This window comes from Phaenicophaeus curvirostris, chromosome 13 (assembly GCF_032191515.1).
Source record: "Phaenicophaeus curvirostris isolate KB17595 chromosome 13, BPBGC_Pcur_1.0, whole genome shotgun sequence".
Lineage (NCBI taxonomy): Eukaryota > Metazoa > Chordata > Aves > Cuculiformes > Cuculidae > Phaenicophaeus > Phaenicophaeus curvirostris.
In genome coordinates, this window is record NC_091404.1 from 14,819,561 (window position 1) to 14,844,048 (window position 24,488).

A 24,488-nucleotide genomic window follows, 5' to 3' on the forward strand; every position below is an offset into this window, starting at 1 on the left:
TGTTATCCTGGCAATTCAAATAGTACAGAAATTGGTACTTGTGGGAGATGAAAAGTAGAGCAGAGTGCTGGTACCTGTAGGGTTCATCCACATTAGTACCGCTGAAGCCCTGTTTCAGCCATTGCACCTGAGTGTAAAGGAGTTTAAGGGTCACATCCATCCACAGAGTGAGGGTCACAGACCCATGGGGGCTGTCTAGTTTGTGTAAGTAGGTACACGCTGGCGCTTGTGTGGCAGTGTCCAATGAAACGATATTATAATTACAAACTCCTGCTCAGAAACAATGCTTTTTGCCCAAGACTACTCTGTTTCATACCTTTTAGCCCAATCCAGCTGTATTCATATTTGAACTGTGAGCAGCTGAGAGGGATATTTAGCAATTCCTAGAAGTATCACTTGTACAGACATGGAGATTTATCATTTTACGCATATTTCAAATTCCTACTTTCTTCTCTGACTTCCAGAGTTACTGCATACTTTGCAAATGACAATACAATAACGCCCTGCACTCTTTACATCAGGTAAATCCAACTCAGAAAACTGTAAGAGAAGAAGAGTAGGTGCCATTCTGGAAGAAGCAGGTTTTGCCAGGGTGCATACCTGTTACAGCACTTTTCATTGTGATTTATGTACATGCACCTTTGCTGAATTCAAGATGACTTCTGTGGCAGAGTCTGGCTCATTGTGGTCATAAGATATTTTCTGTGTGATAGCAGAATAAGGAGTGTTATATATAAATACTTACTATGAAATAACAATTCTAATCTGTTTCATTTGCAGGGGTAATTATCCACAAAGGAGCATCTGTAAGAGGGTTCATGTATGTAATCTGTTATTTTCTCATTTAAAAACTTACTTTTTCTTATCCCTGTGTAGAGGATATAGATGTTGCATGGTCTCAATGCAGATATTGTCGTGTATTGTTGAAATTATTAAATATTGACCTTCAGCCTGGTAGGTGTACCCCATGTAAATAGTTGGAGAGTCACTGTGTCTCAATAGATATCTATGTTCTGCACAGACAGAGGAATGCTGGGTGCACCCAGCACTACTTGTAAGCAGTCTCCTTTGCAATAGCTTTCTGGTGAGCACGCTCACTGAGCAGCGTTAGGTGTAGCTATGCTCTGCTCTCTCCATGAGGCAGGATCAACGTACTATGATGCTCTGTTTTATCCTGATGTACCTCTAGAAATACCGCTAGACAAAGGCTACTCTAGAGAGTAAGTTTTGAATAACATTTAAAGCAATAGGCTCTGTTTTAATAAGCATGCTGAATTTCTGCTATTTGCTTTCCTTAAATCTAATTTGCAGTTGGTTTTAACCAGCTTCTAACTTTTTGTGTCCTTCTATGCAAACTGAAGATGAAGGTAAAGCAGATGTCGCAAAGGTAAGACCCATGGTTATGAAATGGGCTTCCATAGTTCATGCTGATTTTGGTTTTAGTATGAGGATTAATCATAACCCACCTCAGCTGTTTTAGTTTCAGAGCAACTGTGGAACCTTTAGTTGCCTAAAACAGAAAAGCACATGTCAAGTCAGATCCACAATAATGCTTGATTTGGGGAAATATATATGAGCATTCAAGGTTCCCCTTTCATACCCTGTATTTTGGGAGCTTCGAAATACTTTCATGGCAAGCCAGGAGGTTTGTACTGCACTGACTGTGAGCAGTGTCCTTCACTGGCATCAGAAGAGTGAGTGGACATTGCCCAAGAAAGCTGCCAGGAAGAATCCTGCACCTCTTCTGCAGGAAATCCTAATTACCTTCTGATCTCAGGCCAGAAGTGGAAGGAGAGCTGGGTTCCCATCACCTTCAAGGGGTTGCAAGTGGTTTACAAAAGCCATGCTGAGTCGGGGACAGCTGTGTAGAAACAGGAGTGAGCTGGAAGCACTTGAAACATCCCAGACCAAAGGAAATCCCACTCATTAGCCCTCAGTTAAACAAGAGGTCCATTTAGGTGACCCACCTACAACTGAAAGATGGCTTCTTGCTTTCTTCTGCTGTGTCTGAAGCCACTCAAAGATTGAGACACAGTCTGTCCAAACCTCCTAAAGTCAGCAAACGTAGTTATCCAGAAAAATAGCTGTTTTGAGGAGAAAAAAGCTGAAATCCAGCTGAGCCACTGGAAGCACTTAATTAAACGTCAGTTTTCCAGGAAGCCTTGGAGTCTCCCACCTGTGTTTCGACACAGAGGTACCCAAGTACCTCATTGTTGTATAACTGGCTCACTCCAAACTTTAAAACATGATTGACAAATGGTTACTTGTGACAGAGATGTTCCTTTGCCAAGATAATGCGATTAGGAAATCTTATGAGGTATTTACTATGAAACTATAAATAGATTCTTGTACCCTTTTTCCCAATAATTTGTACTTTACAAAGCGTTTCCAGCTGTAAGGTACTAGTGTACATCAGAAGTGGCATTTGGTTACACTTACTATAGGACTGCGCTTATGATGAACAAAATACGCATATAAATTACCCAAATCAATATTATTTGCTGAATTACTCCTTAATTTTGTGACCATTTATAATTGTAAAATGTTACTAATATGGTAGCCTTGTTTGTATATTATATCTATAGCTATGCTTGTAAGGCCATTATAAAAGCTGCATCACTTGAAAAGCAAGAAATGCTAAGTCTCAAGATCAAAGAGTTGTTGAATGGCACTTATGAAGAGGGACCGTTGTCCTTATATGTGAAACCTGAAGATGCGGCTGTCAAGCCTATAGGTAATAATTCATTAAAACCTCATTGAAATCTCATGCTTTGCAATTCTGGTTGCAAGTGTTTAATCTAATTGGAACTCTGGGGAAAGCTTAGGGCTAGAAAACATCCCTACAAGTAGCCACATTGACCTCGTCTGATGCACAAGCTGTAGAACATCATACAATGACACCAAGATCAAAACCTTAAGTTCTAGACAAACAGGGGTAAGCTCAAACTGAAATCCTGGTGCCAAGATGGGTCTGAAACCAAACCCATTGCTGACATTTGCTTAATGCCAGTGCTTATTGATCAAGCCTCAAAGGGCAAATAATCTCTTTGTTGGTTTGGTGACAATATCCATTTCTCCTTAAAATGCAGAAGCAAACCCGAGAGAAGAGCTGACAGACTGTACCTGAAATTCAAACCCACATTTTATACCAAAGACATACAAAAGATTAGCTGCAGACAATAAAAACTACAAGCCCAAAGGAAAGACATTGATGGGATAATGAGGGGCAGTGTGAAAGCACCTTCAGATAGATTAGAGAAGCCTGCAGGATGTGCTGTCATTAGATACAGTTTGTGATGCTGAGAAACTAGCACTTTACCTGAGAACTGACCTTGTCAAACAAAAGAGAAAAAGAGTTGTAGAAGAACAGGTGAAATATTAAAACAAAAGGATTTCTTGCAGCCAATAAACCTGTAAAATACTTCAGTCTGCATGCTACAACTCAGCCCTGTCAGGAAAGGAGGCCCTGAGAACAGCTGGGTCCCCCCTGGGTGTCAGCAGGGTCTTCTTTTTGACTACTAAATCTTTTTAAAGAGCTTTTATGCGTTTCTTCCACAGCACTAATGGATTGTCCAGAAAGCTTTACACAGACAACTGGCAAGGGGAATTATTTCTGGCCACTAACAAGTCCAGCTGCCGAAGCAGAGGTCAGCTGCAGGAAAAACCCTCTGCAGTCTGCTCGAAGGAGCTGGTGAGTGATGAGATTAGCTCATTTCAGTTCTTGCATGGGAAACAGGAGGGAGCACCAGGCTTTGTGTGACGGGGAGCTAGATGGTAGTCTGCCGTGTCACATATTTTTTCTTGTAATAATGTACACTGTTTCCATTTTTCAGTGCAATCAATATTGAACTTGAGCAAGCCTTCTGGAAGAAACCAATCATGACTGAATGTAATTTACTGGAAGACCTTCCAGATAACATTTTAGACCTCCATGATATCACGATAACAGAAGGTGAGGCATCAGATGCTTCAGTGCCACAGTAAACCAAAGTAAAAATAGCTGTACTCGGATGATGCTTATGTTGGACATCTGAAGAACTGGAGTGATAAGGTTGTTTAATGTGCATCCTACTCATCTGGTCATCTTAAAGAGTTTCTAGTGTAGATGAATTTTGCAGATGCTTCGAAATTCTCTAGCTGTCAATTTGAAGCCTTGTCTCAAATCCTACACTTAGATTTAGAACAAAGTAAATAACCAGTGAATAATGTGGCAGGTTTTGCCTGTCTATACTGTCTCTATTACCACAACAAAGTAGTTTGTAGTTCATGTTCTGCAGATCTCATACAAAGAAGCACAAATCAGTGTACGGAACTGAAAAGTTTGTGCTGTGATTCATGTAAGCTAGAAAGTGACTGTTACCACCTGATTCTATCTTTATTTTAAGCTATACCAAACAGTGCAAATTGTCTCAATGATGAACAAAACCAGTACCATAGCTTATTCACCTGCTCAGCAGTGACATCAAATAATTATCATTGAAAGTCATCTACAGTTGTACACATTCTTCCTGACTCCCAGGGTGTAAAACTCTGCTTCTATAAAAAAAAAACACATAGAAGGATGATGAGATGATGAATGGCAATCACAACTTTCCAAACTTGCTTTTGCTTCTATATCAGTTAAGCATTATTTGGGGGGAGGGGTGGATGTTGTGTAATTTTCAGTTCACAAACGCTTGTAAATGTGACTAAAGTTAAACCCAAATATTACCTACAGATCATCATTATAATCCAGAAGCAGACCATAATATTCTTATGAAAAGTACATTGTTTTCTTATTTTAAAGTACAACTGGAGATATCCAGTTTCAAGTTTTTGCCAGTTTCATTGACATGATGAGAGCATATTGACTTATTTGTGGGTGATAATTTTGTAGTAGACCAGAAGCATTAAGGCCATATGGAAGGAGAGGAGAAGCAGATGAACTTCTTGCTTTTACACAGAGACATGTAGCTCTATAGCTAGACATGTCACTATTCCACAGACATTATCTATACTTTCTTTTTTTCAGAGAATGCACAAGATGTCGTACAGCATATTTTACACCTCTTGCCAGATGCAGCGCTGCATATGGAAGAATTAGAAATCATTGCAATTAAAATTTCTGATATTGTAAGGCTTGCAGATATAAGCATGACACTTGCAGAGAACGTGTTGTCTATACTAAACTACATTTTGCTGCAAGAAATAGAAGATCAGAACATTAGAAAAATGACCAATAGGTAAGTAAGATAACTTGCACAGAAGTGGCCCATTCTGCTCTAGTGATTGCTGTTTGTGATGATAAATTAGAACAATTTTTATCTGATTGTCTCCTGACTGCGTATTATGAAGCCAGGAGAGCGTTTCAAGAGATGTATCTTTTCTTTTCCATGCTGTTGCTGTTGGTGAAGTTTCCTGAAGACAGCTGAGGAGATTGGCTATAAAGTGACTTATACAGGAAAAAATACGTCGGTCATAACCAGTTCCCTGGCTTTGTTGGTGACGCGTCCAGATCCCAGCATGTTTGGAGGACTGGCCTTTGGCATTACCACCTACGACAGAGGCGTGGATCTCAAGGTGAGAGCAGAGTATCACTTCTGGGGCCATGGACTAAACCAGACAATCCTCCTGCTAATTGTACCGTTGTATATTTGACCTGAGGAAGCAGCCCTGAGCACGTCCCCTCTCTCTCTCCTGCAGATCAATGTTCAAGAAGACCCTTTCCAAAAGGCCTTGGCCTCAGTGTTTTTGCCAACAACCCTGAAGGAATTCCTTGGGATTGAGCACACTGACCCAGAGAAGCATTCGAAGATCCAGTTTAATTTTTTTGGCACTACTTCCCTCTTTGTGGTAACTAGGACTCCTAACAAATGCTAACAGGGCAGCAATCGGTTCCGTGTAAAAGAAAAATCCTGATAGCATCCTGTGTTCTGGGCACGTTTTGCATCAGACTGATGGAGTACTATGAAATGTGCAGGGAAAATGTATCCAGGCAGCAAACCCTTCTCTGTAGCAGTGGTGCTCTGAGAGTTTCTGCAGACCTTAGACTTTTTATTCATTTTCTATAGCAGATATTATTCTAATGCTTCGCTCCTGCAGTAGAAGAACATACCATGATTTTCCTCTAAAAGTAAGCTCTTGCTTAAGGAACATGTGTAGTACATGTCAAATATCATGAAAATAATTTCAAGATTTACATCTCCACTAAAATAAGAGGAACATTGATATCCAGCATTTAGAACTGTTCTAGTACTTGCCTCATTTTCTTAACTCGGGGGTGTGGGTGACTGTAATTTAAAGGGAGACGTTTCTCTTGGTATAGTGGAGCATACAGTGTGCTCAGCAATGCTTTCTCACAGAATCAACATTCACAATTGTGTCTACTGTCTAATGAGCTTAATGATGTACAACTGGATATTTTGATGTACTGAAACGATTATACAGCTTTCTCAATCCAGCTGATGCGACTGAAACTCTGTACTGCTTCAGCTGGTGTCGAGACTGTCCCTGAATTTGCACCTAACTGCATTTTCTAATGAAGTCACAAGTAGCTAAATTACATCAGGCATCTCATGGTATTTAGCTGATTGTCATTTCCAAGTAATGCAATTTATTATAAAATATGGAGCTTGGAACTTTTTGGCATGTGTGTATTTTTCCACTGCAGGATGACAGTTTAACGAAGGAGAGATTGAATACTTATGTTGTGGGTGCCAGTATTGAAAATGCATCAATTCAGAACCTTAATGAGCCTGTGACCATTACTCTTCAGCATATAGACCAAAATACGGTAGGATTTGTTCATTTCATCAGGGGATTGTTGAAGCAGAGCCTATTTCACTTACCCTTACAATAAATTGGCAAGAGGACAAATAAACTTCAAAATGTTTTGCTGCCTGACCTCTCCATGATACATCAACCTAAACACTGTCAGACCACACAGATCTCGGTGTTTAATTCCTACACATTAGTAAAGCCTATGTGTCCACTCTATATCCATGCTTAGTAGCAAAGGACCTTTTCTATATTTCCTTGTTTTGACCTAGACTATTTTTTTCAAGGAAGAGTTTGCTAAAAAAAATTGTCAGGTTTTGGATTTCACTGAAATCATTTACAGTTGCTCCAAATTCAACAAACTGTTTTAGTCACCAAAAAGTTAAATTTCAAAAAAAGCAAAACATTGCATAGATGTTTTAAAAATTAATTTGCTTTGTTTTGTTTAAAAATGATGCTTCAAAACTAGATCGTGCCTTAAATTCTTTTTCAGTTGGCGTGGGTCAAACTTGCACCTTTGCATTTTTGTGTTGCAAATGTTTATGGTCCACCCTCCACAATAATTTGTTGCAAACCCAGGGCAAAACAAAATTATTCAAGAAGATTAATTTGGTTAAAGTTCAGGTTAATGAGAGCTTGAAAACACTGTGTTTATGGCAATATGCTCTTTCCATTCTAGCAATTAATATATACCCAGAAATTTCATCTAGATATCATCTCTTTTCCATCCTTTTTGTGCCACCAGGCCATCTGGCACCTCTCAGATTTTTTAACTTGACCTTTTAAAAATATCCTTATTAAATATTTAATGAGATACCATCCTAACCTACATCTTTGGCTCTGTGCCTACTTATATTTGACAGCCTACAGATCAAATATCTTATCAGCTTATCTGTTAGGGTGGCTTCCTGTAAACACTGTGCTTTATTAAAATTTATTAATAATAAAAGAAAATGAATCTGTGCCTTGGGAAAGTTTGCTGCAGCATTACAAGTAACAAACTAGAATGTCCCCAAGAGAAAACATTGCATTGAAAACCGACTTAAATCTGTTCAGCTGTTTGCAATATGCAGGCAAGCTTTCTTTTCTCTAAGGTGTCTTCCCTGCCTGGTTTCAGAGGGAGAGAGGAAAAAAACCATTGACATTCTAAAACAGAGATTTCCTTGTGTAGAGAATTGATAGAGGGTTTTTTTTTTTTATTATATAAAATCTCAGGTTGTTATTCTAGGTCTGACTCATAACTTTTGAGTTTCACCAGTAATTCACTATGACATCTCAGATCCCACGTGAAGCCAATGAGATCAGACATGGGAATCAGTCTAAGCCGGACAATTTGTCTGATTGTCTTCTGTCCTTAAAAGACAGCAAAAGATACAGAATAACTGGTGAGACTGAGAAAATCACTGACTCCTAGGACTTCCCTAGGGGAAGGCAAAAACTGGGTCTTCCTTCTGGTTTTCAGTGCCGTGGATGACATGGCTGATATCCCAGCTGATTCTCAATGGCCAAGTGTCCAGCTCCCCTGAACTGCCGGCATCTCCAGCGACCTATTGCGGCACCACCATGCAATAATCACAGCGATGAGCGGGCTTCCTTGTAGAGCAGTGCAGAGGAAATGAAATCAAGCAACTGCCTTAATTATAAACCCTGATTACAAGCAAGATAAACCATTTGTGAGTGCAGGCAGTGTCCAGATGTAAAAAATAAATATCACAGCCTCTTTTTTCTCTGCTTTTAGGGCAATGCAGCAGTGCACTGTGCTTTTTGGGACTTTCAGAGGAACAGTAAGTGTTATTTACAGTGCTGCCATATTTGGCTCTCTCACTGACCTCACAGAGCCTTTGGCACCTTGACATTCTGGCTTGAAGTTTGACACTGTCCTGTTGGGTCTGTGTTGCTGGTTTCCATTGACGTTGATGCCACAGTAATCAGTGTTACTACTAGAGCTTACATATCCAGCATTGTATAATGGTGCATCTCCATGTATAAGAAGACAGTGTAAGAAAAAAGCAGAAATGCAATGAAATGTCAGATGACTTCTCACAGTTACTTCAGGGAAGTCAGTGGGGGCTTTGCTGTGCTCAGGTCTTGAATATGGCTCAGTCAACAGACAAAGAAAGGTAACTCTGTGTTGAGTTATCTCAGCTCACGTGAGAGAAGTTTTCTCTGCGATTGTTGGTGTTAGAGTGTATGTATTTTAAGTCAGAAGCTTAGCTTCTGAATATGTCTTGCATGGCACATAAACAGGGTCATAAGTTTCATCTTATGGGGGTAGATCTGAGTTTTTCAATGCCACATTCTGCCTAAACAAACCCTCTGCCTTGTAAATGTTTCTTGCCTTCTGTGTTTCCACACCCTGTAGTGTAATCTAGTCCAGTGCACTTTTCCTTACCTTCCTGCTTTCTCTGTGTGCAGGCATATAACTGACTTTAAATATTTCTTCCTTCCACCGAAGGCTTTCATCCAAGTTTTGATGTTCTCAGGCAGTATATAAGATGTGTTCCTGTGTGAAATCTCACTTCTGTGCTGCTAAATGACCCTGCAATCTGTACTAACTTGAGCTCATATTCACACATTCTGTATGATGCAGAGCTATAAATGACTGAGCATGACTAACTCTGCTTAAAAATCTCTTTTTCTCTATTACACAGATGGACTGGGTGGTTGGAATACATCAGGGTGTGAAATAGAATATACAGATATGAATTACACAATCTGTTTTTGTAACCATCTTACCCATTTTGGAGTCCTACTGGTAAGCACTCTGTGAATCATCTCCAAAAAAGTCCCAAGGCACTAAACAAAGTCATCAGTAGTTTTGGGGAGAAATGGGAGATTCGTATCTATACGAGCTGTTGGATATCTGCAATTTTGCCAAAATCAGTAATAACAAACAAAAAAGTTATAATAATTTTTATGGTATAAAGTTCTCTAAATGTCACTTGCTTCAAGGCAAATTCATTTTACAGATGTGGTTTGTACTTCTTTGCAATGTAACTTAATCAACGTTAATGTGCTCTTTGCTGCGGTGGAAATACTGTATTAAATCTATTGCCTGCCAGTGGCGACTTATGACATTACATCTTTCTGGAAGTTTTATCAACAACCCATCAGAAAGAGAGTTTAATATAAATATGGGAGATGGTATTAACTATGGTCTCTTATTTATAGGGCAGAAAAGGCAGCCAGTATTTTAATACAGAGAGAACTGCCTCTAAAAGATGAATATCAGAAAGTGAGAGTGCAGAGATGACCGAGATTGCCATTGTAGCAGCCTGAGAATTCAGTTTGAATTTAGGATCATGCCTCTTCTGCACTGCCACTTTTGTACTCAGCACGGTTATTTAACAGCCCAAAGTCACTTTTACGCTGGCTACTAGACATAGGCTACTAGCCTGAGGTTCAAAGTTTCACCAGACTGTGGTAGGGAACAACAAAATGCTCTCATGTCACTCCTGGCAGCAGCTGTAGAGAAGCAGAGCCCAGCATCCCACCTGAGTTTTGCACTGTGATGTTTTCTGGATGTGAAGGGTCCTCCCACTCTCTAAGATGTTTAGTAGGTTTGTGTGGTTCCCAAGCGTGGCAACTGCCGTTGGAATAAAGCAGAGTTTCTTCTACAAAGAGAGCTCCCAGTGGAATAACTTTGGCAACATACTTGAATCCTTGTTGAACTGGTGACTTCTCAAGTAATGGTTCACAACTGAACACTGGGTGCTTAAAATACTGTGTATTTTTACTAGGTTGGATATTCTAGAGGACTATGCAATAGAAACATGTAAAAATATTAAAGGAAACCCTCCAGAATCAGCAGTAAGCAGAAGAGAAATTGATTTCTTTATGAATGTGAAAGTGTGGAAAGCAATTTTCTTCATCTATTATGGCAAACAACAGTGATTCTTTACCTTGTAACACAGGACTTGTCCCGGACAGAGATAGATCCCACAAACGATCGTATATTAACTCTGATAAGCTATGCAGGATGTGGTGCTTCTTCCATTTTTTTGGGTGTAACACTGGTGACATACCTAGCCCTTGAGTAAGTCCAATCTTTTTCTTATAACATTTCATATTTTAGCAATAATTAATTTGCAGCAACGATTAGAATGTTTGGTAATATTTAATGCTGTGATGCAGAGCTGACAGCGTCAATATTGCTTTATTTTAACCTGTGACTGTGGTGAAGTAAGAGGATTCAAATACTCATGCTTCAGTACGAGTGCTGGTCTGAACTGTTCAGCAACTTCTATATTCCTACATTTCTGTTGTTTTATGAAATTATCCATGGATGTGGGTAAGATAGCAGGTCAGAAGTATGGGGTATTCCATGTATATATGTGTGTGTAGACTATACATCGGATGTTATCAGCAATCTGGAATACTCCGTTTATATAGACTGTACGTTGGATGGTATCAACAGTAAAAGAGAGAAACGTTTTTTCTTTCTGGTGTTGTTCCCTTTTGGATAGATTTCCTTTTATACTGCACATACCAGTAGCTGCTTGGGTAACTGTGAATGCTTTGATAATCCAGTAATATTGCAATAACGATCTTGCTTGATGCAGTAGTAAAAATGTTGCTAAGTCTGTCTCTCCCCAGCCAAGTGTGAAAAACCTGGCAGGTCTCCATGTATGTAGAAGCTCTGCTTTTTAAGGCTGAGAGCTGTGCTTCAAAAACACATTAGTGACATGCTATAAAACACTAAAGAAGATACAACTCATACCACGAGAAGCCAATCGATAATACGACAAAGACACATTTGTGGTACTTTGCATTAGTGAATGCACCCAGCACAACTCACGCAATGATAACCTTGTGGACTTTCCCCTTCTCTTTAGAAAGCTGAGGAGAGACAACCCTTCAAAAATCCTGCTCAATCTTTGTGCTGCACTGCTGATGCTGAACATGGCCTTCCTCATCAATTCCTGGCTGTCCTCGTTCAACCAGCCAGGTCTCTGTATCTCTGTGGCCGTGCTCCTTCACTATTTCCTTCTTGCGGCTTTCACGTGGATGTGCCTGGAGTCTGTCCACTTGTACTTGGCTCTTGTCAAAGTTTTCAATGTTTATGTCCCCAAGTACATCCTAAAATGCTGCATTGCAGGCTGGGGTAAGCAGATTTCTTCTCCACTTCAGTGTTTGTTAACTTCTCTAAGCTAGGGGCATATTTGCTAAAGTAAGTTAAGACACTGAGCTAGCAGAAATGTGGTGCACCTCCTGAGCTGTAAAGATGGATTTGACTTTCATTCATAGTTCTCCTGAGGACTTCGCTGACTCACCTTTCCTCCAGGCTCTGAGCATCAGAGACTTGTTTGGGAGTAATATAACAAGAAGGACCCAAAATAAATGCTGGCTCAGCTGTTAGAAAACGTTTTATCAGAGGCACTGACTCAGAGCAGAATTTGGCCTGTATTTTTTGGGTCACCATTAGATGCTGTTTTAAAGTGGGTTTTTTTAGGCTTTTGAATAGTGTACAGTGCATCATCATCTCTGTCCTGAGACTTGATGTTGCACACAATTGTTCTCAGGGGCAGCCATCCATGATGATGTTTGTGGCATCTGTTCTCAATAGAAAAGCCAGAACTGAAAGAAATATGGGAAATGAGAAATGAATGGAAAGGAAGACTGATAAAACACTGGCTGGAAAATGTCTGTCTCTATCAGATCTTAGCATAAAATGCTGTGGTCTGCTTATCTTTTGACACTATGCTCGTTGGAGTAATCAGTTGGTTTTATTTTACCAGATTGGATCCCTTCTGGAGATGTTTGAACATTCACAAACATTTTGCAAACACAAATATTTTTATGCCTACTCATTTGTAATTTACATAAATAATAAGATTAAAAACCTGCTATGCCACACATTTAATTACACTCGTTTTGGAAGGAGCTTTAGGGGTACAGTTTGAACCTAAGATGTATGTGTCTGCTGTAATTATTCACCAGAGATTATCTGACATCTCTTCATACTCTCCATTTTTTCTTTTTAATCTAAATATCTCTTTTTCTCTTCCCTTTCCTATTAGGAATACCAGCTATTGTAATTACTATCGTGCTCATTATAAACAAAGATTTCTATGGCAATGGATCACATTCAGAGAACAATCCGTTCAGCAATTTGTAAGTATAATACTTTAAGCTTCTTGATGGTCACCAGGGCATCTTAAAAATACAAGAAATAATGAGAAGACAACTTCTTTCTTGCTTTTGTCTTTTCTCCCCCATCTTAACCCTCTCCTTCTACTGTTTCTGGTTCAGTGACTCATTTTGGATGTATGGCTACTACGTGGAATAACTCTCACATCAGTGGGGTGGGTTTGGGGACCAGGAGGGCCTCTGCCAGTCAACTCTGTATCTACTTTCTGGAAAATCGCTTTCTTTACCTGACATGAACTAAGACTAATTTTTATATGCTCCTGCATGTTCTAGTTTTCTGGTAAAACCTAAAGGCAGAATAATTGCTCTGGTATTTTGCACATTTGCTACTTTTTTTTTTTTTTATGTCAATTCACACCCTTCTCTCTTCCTCATTTCAAATTCTTTTATTCAATTCATCTTTAGCTCCTCTCTTTTCCAGTGGGAAAACACTGCACTCTTCCATCCTTTTTTAAATAAAGGGTTTTATAGCAAAGAATGCTTCCTCCTTTTTTTTTCCACCTGCTTTCTGTTTACCACAACCTGATCACTTGTTGGTGAAGATTACCTGGAATATTTGAATTCTATCCTGTCAGAGAGGCAGCACACACCCATGACGCCTCAGAGGGAAAACTATTACCCGTCTTTATCAATAGGCAGGAAAACTCACTAAGATGTCTGAGGAAAAGCTAACCAGTGCCTACCTCTGTTCTATACTGTTATTTTGACTCCTAATTAAGACATATTTAACCCATTTTCCTCAAGTCAGTGTGTCTTTGTGTGCATTATTAAGTTTTGAAACAATTCTTAGGTTTATTTGAATGTGACAGAAATAGTAAAATCTCAAGTTAATAACATCCATAAAAAGGCAAGTGGAGAGATTCATTGAATGTCCTCACTGAGGGAAAGTTATGGGGGTTAGGTAATGCCCCTTATGAGGTATTGTAGAGCCATATGGGAGACTTACTTTGGATACCAGGTTTCATTCATTTCATGCTTGCAAAACTCCCTATTAAATATATCCTTCCTTTTCTTGCAGCTGCTGGATTCAAGAGAACTTAGTGTTTTACACCTCTGTTGTGGCCTATGTGTTCTTAATATTTTTGATGAATACAGCCATATTCATCACTGTCCTCCTGCAAATCCAGTCCATGAAATCAAGGACACGAGAGAGATCAACGTGCTGGAAAAGAGGTTTTCTCCAAGACCTCAAAAGTGCTTTCAGCTTGATGTTCCTTTTAGGCTTAACTTGGGGCTTTGTCTTTTTTGCCTGGGGAGCAGTAAGGATATTCTTCTTGTATCTCTTCAGCATTTTTAACACCTTGCAAGGTAATTTCTTAATGGATATTGCTATAAATACAGTACTTTAGGGCTGTGGAATATAAATAAATTTGTAACGTCATGTAAAGCAAGCAAGGGGGAAGAGGAGTGCTCATGGAGCTTTTGTGTTAGAGTGTTTAGCTACTTTAATAGGAAAGCTCTGGAGAACTCACCTGAAAACTATGAATTTCTCTTCCTACTTCTTTAGGGCTCTTCATCTTTGTGTTTCATTGCCTAATGAAGGAAGAAGTAGTGAAGCAGTGCCGAATACACTTTTGCTGTGGAAGATTTCGTCTGAGTAATTATTCTGGTAAGCATCGAAGAGTTTTGTTTAGCTTGACTCATAAGTATTTGCCTGCTACTTCACCTGTTACTGGTGTCACATTTGTTCTACATTAAGAAACAAGGCTCCTCTCAACAAGCCTTTCTGTATGGCATTGGATAAATGTTCCATAACAGGTCTTTATCTTTCTCTATTAACTGTTTATATTATATGACGATGGGGTGAGACCATGCAGAAAAAAAATAGATTTGCAAAACAGATTTGGTCTCTAATTCTATTCTCATGTGCCATTCAGTATGAGATTACATGAGCTATGGTTTTGGTGGCCTTCCAGTCTCCAAAAAGGAGAGATTCAGAAATGTATGTAGGATATTGGACATACTATAAGCTATTTTTTATGCTCAGGAGCTGGGTTTGCTCAGCCTAATCCAAGAAGCAAGCACAGATCTTTCTTCTCAGTCTCCAGTAGTGTGAGATGTGACACTTGTACAGAATTTTATTCCTGTGCCTTCCACTGTCTGATTTCAGACTGGAGTGGGTCAGGTGCAACTTCTGATTCTACACCAAGGAATTCAAGCCACAAATCACCATCCCAGGCTTTGTGGAATCTAAATTATAATGGAACAAGTTCAACTTTCAATGGTTCAGATTTCCCCTCCAGGACTCCTCTGGATTTTAGGACTGGTAAGAAAAACAGTATGAGCTGCATAGACTAGAATGTAATAGGTTCCATATGGTGACTGTCAAATCCCAAACAATGGAAATGGATGGGAAATCTTTCACTGCTTTGCCTGTACCAGGCCAATCTGGGGTTAGTGGCCATGTTACAGATGGGTTTTGCTGTACTAAGGAGAGTAAGAAAGCCCTTAAGATCCTGGTATGGTTCACCAGAAAAAGGGAACTCTCTGCTCAGCTTCCTTCTTAGGCACCTGAGAGATATTCTACCCTGGGCCAGCTGGCTTCATTCTCACAGGAGCCAATTGCAGTTAGGGAACATTATAGTCCATCATCTCGTGCATTCCCAAAAGAGCAAAGATCTGAGGCTTACTGGAACCTGAACAGGACCTGCTGTGAGACTGTTTAACCCAGAAGAATCCCAGCAAGAGGTTTTTCCTTCCAAGATGAAGAATTCTTGCAGACCCATATTCTGAAAAAGGAACACCTTTGTAGGAATTCTGACCTCAGCACCAAACATTCGTAGGTGTTTCTGGAAATGTGCTGATTTATGTTATTTCCCCAAAGAATTTAAATCAATGTGTTATGCAGGTTTCTTCCTAGATGTATTTAAAAAAATTCTTATCATGGAAATTATTCCCTAATTCTTTTCCATAGCTGAAGTTCATTACAACCCCAGTGCTGTTACTCCAGAAGATGATGAGACCAAACATCCTTGTTCACGAAGAATACTGCCCATGGAGACAGGGCTGCACTCTCCGCAGAAAGCAAGAGTTTTTCGTTGATAATGGATCTATTTTCTTCTGATTGTCTAATGTTGGTTCTCTTTTGTGGCATGCAGAAATAAACATTGATCTAGATAATTACTTCTAAAGCACAATTATTACTCTGAACTCAATTATAGAGCTAAAACATCCCATGATTTCACTCTAAGCTTCAGTGGAGTGAAGGTGCTGACTACATAAGGATTTTGTGTTTCCACAATTAGCCCTCACATGCAACAGAGACTGGAAACATTGTCTTTCTCATCCTTAGACCTTCTCATAGTTTGTCCTCTTTTTTTAATCTTTACACCCTCCTGCCATCCCTCTGTTCTTTCTTCATCTGATACTTATCCTCAGAACCTAATACCCACTATACTGTTTTTCAAGTTTTTGAGCCTGTTGGCTGACTGTTTCGGGCATGGATGTCTAAGTTCCGCAGTCAATACCTCTCCTTAATTTTTCTGAGATGGACTTTGATCAACTTATTCATTCAGAAATTGGAGCCAGCTTTCCAAGATATTCCTTTCAGTTTTAAGGTTTTATTTTCAGGTGTGCTGGCACTGCTGACTTGGACTTGGATCTCTAATAAGACGTAAATGCATGTTTAAGTGTTTGAAAATGTTGCCCAGTACCTTCAAAGGGCATGTGGAAACAAGGAAAAAATTAAATCCCACCTATTATGGGTACCCATCTGTATGACATAGGGTTCAAATTATCTCTCCTGCAAAACAAAAACGACCTAGAACACCAGCAGATAAAATCCTACTGCCTTTGGAGGTGGTGATTAAGAAGTTTGCCCTTTAGTAAAACTTACCTGTGAATACAGAAAGAGGTAAACTCCATTTCATAACACCACAAGAGAGATTTAACTTTCCTCTCCTACTAAAGAGGGGCTTCCTTTCAGCAAACGTTTGAATTGGTAAGTTGTCTGCTCAACTGAAACCTAGCTTGAGTTTTGAATGCCTTTCTCTGTGTCATTCAAGCAAAGATTTTTTGATGATTACTAATACAGTAAGATGCTAACCTGAACTGATGACAGAGAAGTAAAAAATGTAATAGCGATGTCTTACAGCTGGTACGTACAATAGCAACTACAAAAGGTTCTTTCATTCTGTGAATAACTCCCACACAGCAATTAGTGGGAAAAGATGAATATTCCAATGTACAGTAGCTACAACCAGCCTACTTGAAATTAGACAGATCACCTTCAGTGCCTTGGCTTTTTGGGAGAAATGTTAGCATTGAAAACATGCAAACAAGTTCCACCTCATACCTACTTCTAACTTGAAACTGCTTTCAATGGGAAAGAAACGTAATACAAAATATAGTGCAGTATGTCATACACTCGAGCTATCATTTTCTGCTGTATTCTTCATTTTCATTAGTAACCTCTTTGTTCTACAATCTCCTGCTGAATACGAGTTCTCCCTGTGGTGCAATGTGAAACAGGACATGCTGTGCTGTAGTGCTGGAGGGGTAAAGCTTTGCCTGGCTCCTCCTGCACCTCTAACCTGGCTGCTGGTCCTGGGAGAGGAAGGAACAAAGCTGAGGAGGAACTGGAGGTTTAGTCCTCCCTCGAGTCCCTTTTTCATCAGTTTGTCTCTGCTATGACACTGATAAGCCTACGTGGATGGACAGCGACCCTGTCTCCTTGACTACCCTGCTTTGAACCTCATCATCTTCCTTTGTGCAGTAATCCTTTCTGCGTATACTCTGTAGGACAGAAGCTAATAGGCCTAGATTTAAACTAGGCATTAGGTATCAATTTCTAATTTTAAGGAACATGGAATTGCCGTCGTTGCAGGTCTTAAAAAACCCTCACGGTGATAAGACGAATATCTGCCAGAATTGGTATAAGTAAGTTGAATTTACCTTAGTGCAAAAGATGGACTGGAAAACGTGTTGAAAGTCCTCCCAAGTCTATTTTCTACTGCTGTAATTTAAAATAAAAATGCAATTAAAGATAATCAATATGAGAGCAACAGGAGACTGGCCATGTCTCCATAGCATAGACCTTAACTGTCATGTTACATTCCTGATAAAAGATGAAACATGCCTTGATTTTTCCAAAGTTTTTGTTAAATGCCCTCATAATATTTTTAAATTATTAAGAGCAACAAAGATTTTCATAAAAGCTGGACAAGTAGCAAGAAAAGTGCTGGAATACTTAAGACTTCTCAGGTTGCCCGGAAATGGCTGGAAATGTCAACGCGTTTCCTGCTTTGGAGGTGTAACAGCAGAAGAGCAAACTGCACCGTGCAGTGATGTCAGGTTCCCATTCTTTCTTTTGTTTCTTTTTCTATTCCAAAAGCAAAATCTGTAGGTAAATTTTTAAAAACCTGTCAACTTGCTCATGTAAAATGCAAAGCGCTATTTGTTCTAGGAAGGCGGTTAGCTCACTTCCACTCTCCATCATATGCCTAATGGCTTTTCCACCTAACCAGTGTATCATTTGTGTTTCAAGTGTGGCATTGTTTAGGTTGTCAGCCAGAATGAAGATCTGTAATTTTCTTTGCACTGAAGCATTATCTTCCGCACCAGCACCATTTCATTTGCTCCTCTCCGACATATCTGCGCTGGCATTCTGTCACGGAATTGTGCATTGATGGTTTTCACAGTGAGAGGATATGCACAAAGACAGATCCAATAAAAAATTGCTATTTGCTTGTGATTCACATCCTAATAATTTTAAGTGATGGGAACAGCTTCGGCAGCTCTGGCTTGAACGTGACCTGATGGGCAGAGGTGAGTTACTGATATGAACGCCCCCTCCTCCCTGTGGTTTTGATTGTACCAGTTGACTCTGCTTGCTCTCTGAGAAAGCAGCAATCGAAAAGCTCCTTTGATTTCTAAGTCATTCTCATCTACTCCTAGATTACTTATTTTTAGCAATGCATACACCAGGAGATGTGTGCTCTATTTTAAACCAACGAAAGAAGAATTTCTGGAAGTATATTTATCTATGAAGACAATTATTTGATGTCAGATCTCAGTGGGTTGTTAACAATAGATTAAACAATGCAAAAGAAATAATAAGTGATAGTAAAATCACTGCAGCAGTGACTTGGGCAAAACTCTCCTCACTCCCATGCTGCTAGTTAGACTGGCACAAACCTCCCTCACCCTTCGTACCAAGTAAACCATTGGATGCACATCCAAGGTCCCTGCAGAGTTTTAATGTCTCCATGTGCACAAGTGGCTAAAGCTGCCTCTTAGCTCAGCGCCTACACAGCTCTTTGATTACCACGTGGTAGATCAGAGAATGACAGTTAAAGGTCAGGGCAACTTGTTAAAGTTTTCTTCTGACAGTTTATGAACCTACAATACTGGCTAGCAATACAAGTTAGCAATACTTATGCCCCAAGGTGTATAATTCATTCCAAATTTAGCAGGCAGCTATTATTGGGACGACGAAAGAAATGTCATCGTGGGAAATGATTTGAGATTAAGAATCAAAATACTGGCAAGATAATTACCTGTTGCGTAAGGCGATTGTTAAGCCTTAATGCACAATACTCCGTGCTTTTAGGTATCAGAAAGTATTTAGCATGTAATGGCACTGTAATGGTTCTAAATTAAATGTATCATTAAGAGTTTCAAGGATGCCCAAAGGAATATATTACTTCATTGCCTGATTGTTCCTGTAATGGAAGAAATTCAAGGATACATTTGAGTGTTTATTTTTCTTTCTTTTCTGAGAAGTAACACTGGTATTTCTCAGGCCACTCCCATACTGAAACTGGCTGAGGAAACTCTTGGAAAAGGAGGTTGGAAGGGATGCAAGAATGGTGAAACAGGATAAAAGGTATCTGGAGCCATTGATTAATGACGGCATTTGAGATCTTATGGCAGGCAGACTAAGTCCACTGGATAGTCTCGATTTAGACATTGTAACCAAATCAGAAGCTATTTTCTTAGACTTTAAGCAAGCAGATATCCCTTCTGCTGCTGTATTACTGAACGCTGCTCCTGACAGCTCATGTGAACTGCCCTTTGTAACACTGAGGGCTTGGATGGCGTTAGTTTTGCTCCTAGGCGTAGTGGTAAGTCTTGAGGTAACCTGCCTCCCCATTGCCTGACACTTGCAGCTCTGAAATGGATGCCTGGCAAGATGGGGAAGTGATATTCTCTCTGTTTAGGGAGGGACTCAGGTTTAGCACAGCAATCGCTCATTCTGGTTCTTGTAGAAGGACAGAGCAGAACTGGAAACAGCCTTGAATGTGCTAGTAATTTGCTCTAAATGTGGACCACTGCCTCTGACACCAACACTCACTCCAGGTGTGCATTCAGGCTTTCTTATTTAATACCTGCCTGTTGGAATACTAGAAAATGGACTGGAAACAGCGACACAAGTCATACAGCCCCTTAAATGACTGTTCGATAAAAGCTTCATTCTTACTATTGACGTGAGTTATGGTGCTCTTTATCTCCTCATCTTGTGATTGTTTGTCCTGCTGTTGGCAATTTCAATTTAAAGAGAAGATACCAAAGCTGCAATACAGATGCAAGTCAGAAACGAGAGAATTACATGCATCCACCCCTGAGAATGCTACCTCCGGAGCAGGGAATCCTCTCAACACAAAGGTGGCAAAGCCAGCTCAGAAAACATTGCGAAGAAAATTATATTTCAGGTAACATAATTCTAGTTCTAACTGCAGAGCCTAGCTTATAAGTGGGAGTCGTTCAAGGACTCCAGGTGGGGACTGCTTGTTAGAGGAGCAAAAAACCTTCATAGAATCACAAATTATCATAGAATCACCAGGTTGGAAGAGACCCACCGGATCATCGAGTCCAACCATTCCCACCAATCTCTAAACCATGTCCCTCAGCACCTCATCCACCCGCACCTTAAACCCCTCCAGGGAAGGCGAGTCAACCCCCTCCCTGGGCAGACCGTTCCATTGCCTAATGACCTTCATCTTTATGTTAAAAGAAGGTGACCTAAAAGGAAGGCTACTGAGACTTGCTGGAACAGAAAGATTTACATTTATTTGGGCAGACTGCTAGACTTCACTCCAGGTAGGAGCAAGAGGAATGTGCCTGTGGTGACCCAGCAGCAGAGTCCTGCTCTGTGCTGAGCAACAATCAGGCTTGTCTGTAGAAGAGAACTTGACCTGATAAAAGCCTTTTGTAAGAGAGGATGCCGCAACAGAGTCTACCAAAATTAGAGACTAGGAGAGACAAGCTCTTCGGTATCTCTCTACCGTTAATACTTGAAGAACATAAACGTCAGTTCACTCAGCAGAGAGACAGAAAAGATACACCAGCCAGAAACAAACAGATGGCAAAATTGCTACGAGAGACAATTAAAGAAGGGGCTGAAAATCAGTGTGTGGCATAAAATAAGAATTAAGACAACCAAATAGTTCTATGTAGAAATTATAGAAATAAGGACCTAAGAAAGGAAGTTGAAATAATCCTAAAAAAAACCCAGGCTAGCTAATACAGCCATAGTTCATGCTTATCAGTTTCCTACCACTCCAGCCACATGGGATTTTGACCTATTTGTATAACTAACAATCAAGGTTGTAGGACCAATGTATACTGAAATAACAAAAATACACTATACAAAATAATTACAGTCTTGGAAAATCAACGTCTTTAATGGGAGTTGAGATTTTGGCTGATTTCTCCATGTTTTGGCTTGGTGCAGAACGAATGGTTCTGAAAGAGATTCTTCTGAGTGGGTGACACTATGCAGCACATGGAAATGACTTTAGTCACCAGTCACACTGCATTAAAACAGAAAATTTGCATTAAAAATACAGCTAAATGATACAGTCTTGAGTATTTTACTTCGGGTTCTTTTTCAGCATGGAGTTCAAAAGGAACATTCATTTTCTGTGAATGTTTTGTGTGTTTTCCAGTATTTTATCAATTGTCAGAATTACCCAAATTGCTTTTCTCTTAGAACCAGAAGACAGAGCTCTAAAATAACACCTTGGAGTTGTTTACTGTTTGAGATAATGAAGCCATTCTCTTCCTTTTCAGCTGGATTTCCAAAACTGAAAGCTATCAGAATCTGTGTTAAAAACGCGGTGTGTTTTCTCCTGCCTGGTTTCCACCCAGGACACCAATGAAGGGCACACAAAACTAACAAACAGAAACACTGAAATTCTACTGTTGTAAACAAATCCCTTATTGTATGTTTACTACCTGTCCTCCAGGCTCTTATTTGGTGTAGAGAATGTTATTTTGTGTGCTTCAAAACAATATTTTTCACCTTCTAATGAGCAATCAAGACTATGTTACGATCTATAAAAAGAGAACCTGGCCAAAACCTGCAGTAATACAAGGACTGCAGGAAGAATTGTGAGAAATGAAGGAGCTTCCTTCTGCTAGATTCCCCAAAGGAGGCAGAAAGCTGGGGAAAAAATACAACCTCTCAGCAGAAAGAGAAAACCAAGTAGAATGCTGCTGTGAGCTGGGTTAGGTATTGAGAGAAAGCAGAGAAAATGTGTCTGTGTTTCCAGGTAATGTGCACTTCTGAAGAGCAAAGCATCAGTCTGAGCATCCAAGTTCAGATGAATGAATTCAGGGCCAGTTTGAAACAAACAGGACATGAAACACCAGGAGTAAACAGAATTTTAAGCCTTTAATGCTTTCCGGAATTGCCTTCATCTGTGGCACAGGTTGATGTCCTCAAGAGTTGTAAATATGGGTTGTCACCTTTTTCTTCATACCTCAGTCATCCCTCAAACCAACTGCTGGTAGCATCTCATAACTCAAGAGTCTCCAGTCCTATTGAACAGCTCTTACACAGAGGGCTATCAGTCCAGGTCCTCTCTCTTACTGTACAAAATGATTGAGTGGCAGAATGAACCAAAGCCTCAGATTTCAGGTTGCCAGCCCTAATCTCTCAGATGGCTCTGAAAGCTCTGGGACTGTAAGAGGTTGGATCTACAATGCTACGTGAACTTCGGTGCATCAGTCAACCTTTAGTGCAACTCAAAGCAAGTAACAAGTGTCTCTTGGCTAAATTCCGATTTCAGCTAAACACCTAATGTTTCATTCAGATGATGCCCTTTAGTATTCAGCACTTGGTGGATCACAATTAGTTCCTCTTGTTTGGTGATGCCCTACTTCTTCTGTACCGGAAATCTAAACATTTTATGTAACTATCTGACATTAAGCTGTCACAATCCGTTACAGTTGCTGAACTCTGTATTAAATATAATGCACGGTACCACGCCAGTGTGGGTGGACAACATAATCTGGCATCCTCCAAGGCACCTAAATCTGTGAGCAACCTACATACTGTGCCTGCATAAAAGGACATATTATGGTTGATCGTGACAAGAACTTCTCTTCTAAAAGCACTTTCAAAAAACGTAATTGAAATTTTTAACCCATGCATCAATTTTGTATCAATGGCTCCTTCTTCCAGCTGGCCACAGCACTGGTTTTCCATCTGATCTACTGTCTGGTCTGTTGCCATCTGATATCCATGGCACAGTTGTGCTTGCAAGGATTGGGAGTGGGAAAATTAGAATTTTCAGGTGTAGTACTTAGAGGAGGTTTTTTTTTGAATAAATGAAACAAACCTGATTTTGTGTTTCTGTGTGTGTGCAGATAAAGAGAAAGGGATTTGGCTACAAGATTGCTTTTGTGATTTGAGCAGGGTACTTTTTCTACTTGAACATCTCAACTGAAGAGCCATCTGGAGGAAAAAATACTGCAGCTACTGATCTTCATTTTCAAGGCATAAAGCTCAGTCTTTTGATATCCTTTCCATTTCCATTATTTAGAAACGAGATCTTGGGTTTCATCATGTCAGGAGATTTAATGTGCACGTTCCTCGTACCTTAGTTTACATTAAAGTTAGCCAGGGGTGCATCACAGAGCAGTTTCAGATTTGACTGTTGACTAATCTAAAGATAAAAAACCCTATAATATTAACATGTTTGATTGATAGCATCGTGAAAAGTTATTTTTCTCCCAGAAGTTCTGAATGATCAGTTGTACCATACAAAGCAAATAACTACATGGGATATTGAAGGGAGAGCCGGTTTCTGTACTGTATCAATCTATAAACCTGTTCAAACTTCAGCATAAGTTGTGGGTTTGATGGCAAAGGGACCATTTCAAGGGACAAACCTAAGCTTTAACATAAATGTTCATAAGATTATGGCCATAAGTTTCTGTCCTCTCTTTCCTTTTGGATGGTCTCTGCCTTTCTGTGATAAATTAATCAGAGCAGACAGGCACAGGCTGTCCCCATGGCTTTTTTAGCAAATACTACCTGAAGTATACTGTAGTTTTATATTAAATCAGTATATTCTATGCTTACCTGTACTATTGAGGAAACAATTTCAGGTTTTCATCTTATTTCCTTTTTTTAGAATATTTTGAAAACTTTTAACAACCATTTGCTAGGTCATATGCAAACCCTAATGCTACAGTGATTACAGTACAATATTTACTTGCCAGCTACCTCCGAGAAAAACACTCATCATACCTAATATGCCAATATCTTTAAAGAAGCCTCTTTTCCTCCTCCCTCTCTGCTCCACTAGCTGAAAAGCCAGTAAAAAAATTCTCCACCTCCTACACAGTTCAGA

The 24,488-nt window shown here is 39.7% G+C and overlaps 1 protein-coding gene across 1 annotated transcript; it reads left to right on the plus strand.

Moving 5' to 3' along the window:
* The first annotated feature begins 883 nt into the window (after window positions 1–883).
* On the plus strand, window positions 884–17,327 carry ADGRG4 (adhesion G protein-coupled receptor G4). Its single transcript, XM_069867955.1, has 17 exons — window positions 884–1,387; window positions 2,586–2,734; window positions 3,559–3,691; window positions 3,834–3,952; window positions 5,012–5,222; window positions 5,394–5,559; window positions 5,683–5,832; window positions 6,650–6,772; window positions 8,495–8,540; window positions 9,408–9,511; window positions 10,671–10,792; window positions 11,592–11,860; window positions 12,777–12,870; window positions 13,925–14,214; window positions 14,414–14,515; window positions 15,017–15,172; window positions 15,821–17,327. The coding sequence occupies exons 1-17, from the start codon at window positions 1,362–1,364 to the stop codon at window positions 15,946–15,948; spliced, it is 2,388 nt and encodes a 795-aa protein (XP_069724056.1). The 5' UTR covers window positions 884–1,361; the 3' UTR covers window positions 15,949–17,327.
* Window positions 17,328–24,488: the final 7,161 nt, after the last annotated feature.

Coding starts and splice junctions, on each gene's coding strand:
- ADGRG4 (XM_069867955.1), top strand. CDS start 1,362: ATGAAGGTAAAGCAGATGTCGCAAAG. Junction 10,793..11,591: donor GTGACATACCTAGCCCTTGA/GTAAGTCCAATC, acceptor CCTTCTCTTTAG/AAAGCTGAGGAGAGACAACC. Junction 15,173..15,820: donor TCCTCTGGATTTTAGGACTG/GTAAGAAAAACA, acceptor TCTTTTCCATAG/CTGAAGTTCATTACAACCCC.